Consider the following 8,245-nt stretch of genomic DNA (forward strand, 5'->3'; position numbering starts at 1 on the left):
GAGAGAGGGAGAGAGGGAGAGAGGGAGAGAGGGAGAGAGGGAGAGAGGGAGAGAGGGAGAGAGGGAGGGAGGGAGGGAGGGGGAGAGAGAGAGAGAGAGAGAGAGAGAGAGAGAATATCCCAAGCAGCCTCCGCACTGTCAGCACAGAGCCCAACGCAGGGCTCAATCTCACAAACCATGAGACCATGACCTGAGCCGAAATCAGGAGTCAGGTGCTTAACCAACTGAGCCGCCCAGGCACCCCTTAATTTTATTTTAGAGAGACCGCGCACGCGTGAGTTGGGGAAAGGGGCAGAGGGAAATGGAAAGAGAGAGAAAAAAATCTCAAGCAGGCTCCACACTCAGTGCAAAGCCTGATGCAGGGCTCAATCCCATGACTCTGGGATCAATCATGACCTGAGCCAAAATCAAGAGTCAGACGCTCAGCCAACTGAGGCACCCAGGTGCCCCTCATCATTTTTTTTTGAGTTGAGTTTTGAGAAGCTCGGAGAGGTCAAGTAACTGGCCCAAGGTCTCAAAAGCTATTGAAGCGGCAAAGGAAGCCTCCCACCCAGACTACCTCCAAAGTCCCAGTTCTGTCCACAACACCCGCTCCTCCGTGACTGGTTCACGACTTACACTCTCAACAGGACTGAAAGGTTGGATTCTTTTTATTACGTCCATCTATAAGGACTTTTTTGAGGACTCACTTGTTTGCTTCAGAACCCTGGCCACCCCTTACATTACATTTCATTTATGTTACAAATCTTTTTTATTACACGTGCAGCTGTTATCTGACACAGCAGACCCAAGGACTCTCTAAATTTCAAGACAATTGCATGAACAGTCAGCACATTGATATCAGCAAAACTGTAGAGATTTGATAACTTCCATGCTCATCAGCTACAAAACTGTTGGACAGACTTCCTATTACTGTGCAAATGAACATACTTAGTTACCCCAAAAATACCACCAACTGAGAGCAAATACCAACACTCCCAACCTAAATGAAATCTTGAGCCTCACAGCCATAAATCCTGAGATGATCAGCACGAAAAGCCTGTTGAAAATAATTTTTATTTCTCAGATGCCATCGAAATAAACACAAAAACTCACACTTAGAATTCACTTTAGAAAGCACTTCCTTTACTGCAGAATCTTTCTCAAGATCCAAGGCTGTTTGTTTAATCTAAAATGAGAGCCCCGGTTTCACTAGCTGCTGTTTAATAAGTAGCTGAGTCCCACTGGCTTCACAGACTTGCGTGAGCTCCTTTATCTGGAACTGCTAACAGCTTCCTCTGTACTCTGTGACCTAATATGCCACAGGACAACAGAAGTGGGCTTCCTGGTGTAACCACTATCCTGGTATTAATAACAAACAGGGGACTTAGGGGAATGTATACAAATACACTATCTCTTTCTATGATGTGACTGAGAATCTCACAAAAGGTACATAAGTGTTTTCTAAGACAAGAATGACCTCATCACTAGGAATGGAGAAAAGAATTTCTCAACTGTAACCTTAGTCTGGTCGTTCAACGGTGTGTGAAAACAGTGGACTTTCTCCCTTTATGTAAGCTTTCCAGTGAGGACGGACACGATCTCCGTCTACACAGCCAGCAAGGGCCCTTGCAGAAATACACATTCTCAGGAAAAGGCTCCCAAAGAGGGCAGGAGCGACTCCCAGAGCAATAAAGACAGGCCCAAAATAAAGTTCAACCAAGAAATGCTTTCCTTGTACACCTGAAACTAATATAACACTGTACATTAACCAACTTAAAGAAAGAGAGAGAAAGAAAGAAAGAAAGAAAGAAAGAAAGAAAGAAAGAGGGGTGCCTGGGTGGCTCAGTCGGTTGAGTGTCCAACTTCGGCTCAGGTCATGATCACATGGTTCGTGAGTTCGGGCCCCGCGTCGGGCTCTGTGTGGACAGCTCAGAGCCTGGAGCCTGCTTCAGATTCTGTGTCTCCCTCTCTCTCTGCCCCTCTCCCACCTGTGCTCTGTCTCTCTCTCTCTGCCTCTCAAAAATAAAAAAAAAATAATTAAAAAATGTTTTTAAATATATTTAAAAAAAGAAAGAAAGAGCCTTCTTGCCTGATAGGCAAAGGCAATCCACGTATTTACAAAGCTTAATTATGACTGAATGGGTAAATACCCTTTTCAACTTCCGAAACCTAGAAATGAATTTTGGCTGAATTTTGGCTGAATTTTAGTTAACTGCCTCATTTCTTTCCCCCCATGCAAATGGGCTGGCAAAGGAAAACATTCAAGTATTTTTTCCAACCTATTTTTGATAAGCCACGCTTTCTCCAAGGCACTATCAAGCAGTTTGGAATTTAAGTGGAAAGAACAAAGCCGAGGAGGCAAAAGACTACATGCGAGGCATGTATCCTGAATTTGAAAAGGGCCAGCCCTACTTCTGTGTGGAGCGCAGTCCCCACAGGATCAGAGGCTTGAGGGTTACAACGCTTCCAACATTTAACTGCCCTTTCAGCTCACATATATGTTCAAGACGGGTTCCTCTCTCTTAACCAGTGAGCTCACTTATCAGGATCAGCTCAGAGGTTTCTTTATTCTTCTTGGTCACATACATCTTCATCAAGAATCCATCTCCATTACCAGGATTAATAATCTCTTTTGGATGGAAACACAAACCCACAAATCTATGTGTGACTGAGCACCTCTTCCACAGAATTTAACCCCAGGGACCTGTCACTCATATGCCACATGTCTAATTGTATTCCTTCTGAGCAACAGAATACGAAGGGGAAATCTGCAAAAGCTGCTATAAGTCACCACATATTTCTTTATGCTTTATTCATGCCAAAATTTGGTATTTCTATTTATGGATTACTTTTCCTGATTGTCTTGTTTTACAATGCTCCCCCCAAAACCGCCAATATTCTGATCTGTACCTCCGTAAAAATGGAGGTGAAAGTGAAAGAACGGAATAAAAATCATGTTAAGAGGTTTATAAGGAGGGGCACCTGGGTGGCTCAGTTGGTTAAGCATCGACATCAGCTCAGGTCATGATCTGGTGGTTTGTGGATTTGAGTCCTGCATCGGGCTCTGTGCTGACAGCTCGGAGCCTGGAGCTTGCTTCGGATTCTGTGTCTCCCTCTCTCTTTGCCCCTCCCATGCTTATGCTCTGTCTTTCTCTCTCAATAAATAAACTTAAAAAAAAAATTTTTTTTTAAAGAGGTTTATAAGGAGATACATTCCTATAGGTTCCCACATAGAGTCTGTTTTTCAAAATATATAAAAACTTAAGTGCACAGTCATCTGGAAACTTCTTGAATCCCTTTCACATAAATACTCTTTACACACTATCCTACTCTGGTGCTAATTTTCAATTTCACCATCAGTTTCAATATCACCATCCACGTTCTTCTGTATTGTCTTTTACAACTTTGTCACTTTCTGTGACTCATACCTGGGCTGCATACACTTCTCATAACATCCACTTTTCTTGTCTATCAGATCAGAAAACAGAATTCACCTAACAAATTTTTTTAATTTTTTTTTTTTAAATTTTTTTTTTTCAACGTCTTTTATTTATTTTTGGGACAGAGAGAGACAGAGCATGAACGGGGGAGGGGCAGAGAGAGAGGGAGACACAGAATCTGAAACAGGCTCCAGGCTCTGAGCCATCAGCCCAGAGCCCAACACGGGGCTCGAACTCACAGACCGCGAGATCGTGACCTGGCTGAAGTCGGACGCTTAACCGACTGCGCCACCCAGGCGCCCCTTTTTTTTTTTTTTAATGTTTATTTATTTTTGATACAGAGAGAGACAGAGCATGAATGGGGGAGGGTCAGAGAGAGAGAGACACAGAATTTGAAACAGGCTCCAGGCTCTGAGCCGTCAGCACAGAGCTCGACGCGGGGCTCGAACTCACGGACCGCAAGATCATGACCTGAGCCGAAGTCGGCCGCCCAACCGACTGAGCCACCCAGGCGCCCCTAACAAATATTTGATCTAAGGCAGTGGCAAAAATTTAGCGATACATTACGTGGTACAGTGATAACAGTTAATACCCAACTAAAGGGCACTCAATGACAGAACTTGGTGTAGCTCTGGAAACATTATTTATAACTTGCATAGTGGATGCGTTTGTCTTTACTGGGCAAGGGAACTTCCACATTGTGTAGCCGGTTAACATCGTATTAAAATAACTCTTAACCTCAAGAGTATTCCGAAACACTTACAAGACCTAAGGTGGGGAAGTGGAAAAATCACATAACTAGGGAAATCTCAGACATGGGTTTCAGATGTGGCTCCGCCTACAATTTAGCTGTGTCACCTTGGGTAGGTCATTTGACCCCCCCCCAGGGCCTCAGTATCTTCAACTGCGAAACAAAGATATCAGGTTAAATCTTCTTTAAGGACTCTTTCAATTCCAAAATTTCATGAATCTATGAAATTTCAGTCTCTCCTTACTTCAAAGACAAGCACTAGATCTTAACCCAGATTTTTTTTTTTTTTCTTTAAAAAAAAAATGACTCAACTTGGGATGCTTTCCTCGGGTAAAGTTTTATCTGGGAAAATAAACCACAACTGAAGAGGATGTAGAGAAAATGGGGAGGAAAAAAAGAAAAAGAAAAGAAAACCACACACTGACGTAGCTAAAATAGAAACTTCAATCACCCTTGGGCCATTCTGTCAATAGTTATTCAAAGACTGCTACTCTAATCACTGGCTTCCTAAAATAGAAATATTTACAGAGTTGTTTCCTTTTCATTCCTTGAGATTCAATCCGAAAAAAAGCACAGCGTCCAAAATCAATTTACAACTTCAGAACAAGTTGCAGGGAGCGAATGAAACTCCGCACAGTTCATTAAGCCATTTGCATTCAAGTAAAATTAGGGCTAAGAAACGGTTCTTAATATAAGATGTGAGAAACGCACAGAAGGCAGGTGACATCTGAAAGGGAAGCAGAACTGCCAGAAAGGGATGTAGGCTGAGGACCTCCGGGCAACAGGTTCAGAGCAGGTACCGCAGCCTACGCCGGGAGGGGTCGATCGCTGCCGCCCGGCTCGCCGCCCTCCCCGGGCCCAACCGCATCGCCTCGCCCCCGCTTCGGCCCTGGAGAGGCTGCCCGCTCCCCCACCCCACGCCCCTGCGGCAGAAACCTCCCTAATCGCTTGCTTCCCCGGGGCCTCCCGCCCTGGCAGGCCCTCCGATTCCTCGGCGTCGCCGGACGGGGCCCGCCGCCTCCTCCCCTGCCACCGCCGTCGCAGCGGCCCCGCAGCCTGGGTTCCCGCAGCCGCGTCCCCGCAGCGGGCCCGCTCACCTGCACCTGTTTGCGGAAGTGGCGCGGCCCCGGCACTGCCGGCGGCCAGGAGCAGCGGCAGTAGCAGCAACGCCGGCGGCCCCGGCATCTCGCCCACTGCACGGCCCCCGGGGCCGGCTCTCGGGTCTCCTTCCGTCGGTCCGTCCGTCAGTCGGTCCTGCCTGCCTCAGCGGCACCCGCGCCAGCTGCTCCTGAGCACACGTCGCTTCGGCCAAACCTCAGCCCGGCTCCTAGTCCGCACCCGCCGCCCCGGCCACAGAAACACCATCCTTCCCGCCCGCCCGTCTGTGCCGCCGCCGCCGCCGCCTCTCAACAGCAGCAACGGCAGCAGCCCTGCGGAGCCGCGGGCCAGGGCAGCCGCGCTCCTGCCGCCATGATGGGCTGCGTCATGTGACGTAGGGTGGGGGCGGGATGCCGTGACAAACAGCCCAGCCAGCCAATCGTCCGTTCCACACCGGCCCCAGAGGCCCCGCCCACCACCCTGAAAGAGGGAGGGTGGCCGCCGGTGCGCCCCCTGCAGACCGAGGAGTGCGTGGGCAGCAGGTAATGCCGACAATTATTTTAAATTTTAAAATACAGGGAAGTATAAAGAAGACAATAAAAAGCATTCAGAATCCATCTGATTTTTTTTCAGTATTTTAAAACGAGCAAAACTAGGCCTGTTTTGTTTTCTGCCTTTTTTACTTGGCATAGCCGTTTTAGGCTCTTCTCTCCTTAGGTTGACCTATACATCTTAGCAGCCATCAAGAATACTTGGGCTTTTATTTCAGTCCAACAAGAATAGGATGGCTCTCCCCTCACACTCACTGACTCAGCTCCTGAGCTCAAGATGTTCCCTTTACCAAGACTGCCCTTCCTGTCCTCTCTGGGCCACCTGGCACACTCTCTGTCATCTATCAAGAGTCACCTAAAGGATGACGTCATCTAAGAAAACCCCTCCCAGCCCCGGGAGAAATGACTAGCATCTCCTAGTGCCTCGCCCTGGCCCTGGACAGACTGCTATCCCAGCTGCCATATTTTATTGTTCCTGTGACTGTAAGCTCCCTGAGGACAGGCACTGCGCCTGTGTCAGTGGGAGTCCCCCCAGGGGCTGGCACAGGGCCTGGCCCTGAGTAGTTGTTTCCTGTGGAACGGCGCCCTGTCCTGGTGCTGGGCACTCCCAGGTGCCGGCCTCTTCCCACCAAGAGACAAGGTCCAGCCAACAGGGGAGGAGAGACCATAGTCCTGCAGAAAGGGTAAAGAAAGCACCTTCCAGGCAGAAGTAACATAGTAGTGAGAGACCTGAAGGTTGGGAAAAGGCCAGGCCTTTCTGGCACTCGCACCAGTTTGTGCATGAGAGGGACTTATTTGAATCTTATCAGATGGAGCTCTGTGGACTGCCAGCAGGGGAGCCCAGTTCTCCAAACTCCTCAAATGTCCATCCTAAATGTCAGCTCTTGCGGTGCTAGCCCAGCATTGGACCTACAGGCGATGCCCCAGGGAATGTTTGTTCAATGATTAAAGCAAGCCAATAAACACCTAAGTAAACACAGAGCTGGAATGTGAAATACTGAGTTAAGCGTCCCTGCCTGTCTGCTGATCTCTGTTTGGGAAAGGGGAGGCAGACAGGTCTCTGTCTGGGAAAGGGATGCAATCACTCTGTGGTCTTTCTACTTCCCTCAGGAAGCTCCAGACTTTGAGTTTGAGGAAGCCAGGGAATGCTCATGCTCTGTATGGAGGGGAGTCACCATGCTTATCTGCAGCAGGGCTGGCCCAAGCGAGACCCTGCCTCATAAACCTTGTGGTTGTCAATCTTTAATTAAAGTGCACCCCAACAGCAACATGTCAGACCACAATCCCAAAGCGGGTTTCATTATTATTTGAGCAAGCCCCCCAAATCTTAAAAAAAAAAAATTAATGTTTATTTATTCTTTGAAAGAAAGTGAGCGAGAGCACGAGCAGAGGAGGGGCAGAGAGAGAGGGAGACACAGAATCCAAAGCAGGCGCCCGGCTCTGTGCTGACAGCTCAGACGTGGGGCTCAAATTCACGAACTGCGAGATCGTGACCTGAGCCTAAGTCCGATGCTTAACCGACTGAGCCACCCAGGCGCCCCAAGCCCCGAAATTTTTTAAAGACTTCTTTTTCTCACTTCACAGAGCAGGAGTTAAGGTACACATTCCTCAGAGTGTGTCTAATGGAAACCTTTACCACCCACCTCACCACTCATACCTTTGCCCAGTGCTTCTCTTGAAGATTCGGTCGAGAACTTATAAAACAATTGAACACCGACCGGTTTGCTTTGTTTCGTTTCACCTGGCAATCAGAAAACAGCCTTTGGCGCAATTTGGGATTAGATCCCTAAAGCTTAGAAGCAATACCTTGGGGTGTGTTCCTATAGCTGTTCTCACCTGTGCTCAGCCTTTTCCAGTTTTTCTTCCATGCCAAGACATCAATCGGACAACCCTACTGGCATTGTTGTCCTGCCAGCAGTGACTGAGGGCTAGGTGCTGAGAGATACGGAGTTAGTTTAGTACTAAATGAGCATGCATCCCTGAGGGTCTGGCATCCAGCAGATACCCTAGGTGTTTGCAGGGCTGAGCTGGATCACATGGGTGCATCCATGAGGGTTCTGCCAGTGGTATTGTGAACTCTTCAGGAATTTTGCATGCCAGTTGTTAGACACAGCCATTGTTACAAATTAAATTATAGTGGCGCCTGGATGGCTCGGTCGGTTAAGCATCCGACTCTCAATTTTGGCTCAGGTCATGATCTCACGGTTCAGGGGATCGAGCCCTGCATTGGGCTCCGTGCTGACAGCACAGAGCCTGCTTGGGATTCTCTCTCTCTCTCTCTCTCTCTCTCTCTCTCTCTCTGCCCCTCACTCAGGTGCATGCACACACGTTATCTCTCTCACAAAATAAATAAATAAAACAAAGGTGATGAGGAGAAGCATTCCAGAATGAAAAGCAATGAGAACACTGACAAAAATGGTCAA

General features: G+C 47.9%; 1 protein-coding gene across 3 annotated transcripts in view; it reads right to left on the bottom strand.

Moving 5' to 3' along the window:
• LMTK2 (lemur tyrosine kinase 2) overlaps positions 1-5,816 on the bottom strand; it is a 78,688-nt gene extending 72,872 nt beyond the window's left edge. For 2 of the 3 annotated variants that reach the window (XM_049638908.1, XM_049638906.1), the window contains exon 1: positions 5,271-5,815. In XM_049638908.1, coding sequence (XP_049494865.1) covers positions 5,271-5,358 — 88 coding nt within the window. In that variant the 5' untranslated portion in view covers positions 5,359-5,815. Of the gene's footprint in view, positions 1-5,270 lie in introns of all 3 variants that reach the window. The other variant, XM_049638907.1, reaches the window with a different exon arrangement.
• Between the last annotated feature and the right edge of the window lie 2,429 nt (positions 5,817-8,245).

Source organism: Panthera uncia, chromosome E3 (assembly GCF_023721935.1).
Source record: "Panthera uncia isolate 11264 chromosome E3, Puncia_PCG_1.0, whole genome shotgun sequence".
Taxonomy (NCBI): Eukaryota; Metazoa; Chordata; class Mammalia; order Carnivora; family Felidae; genus Panthera; species Panthera uncia.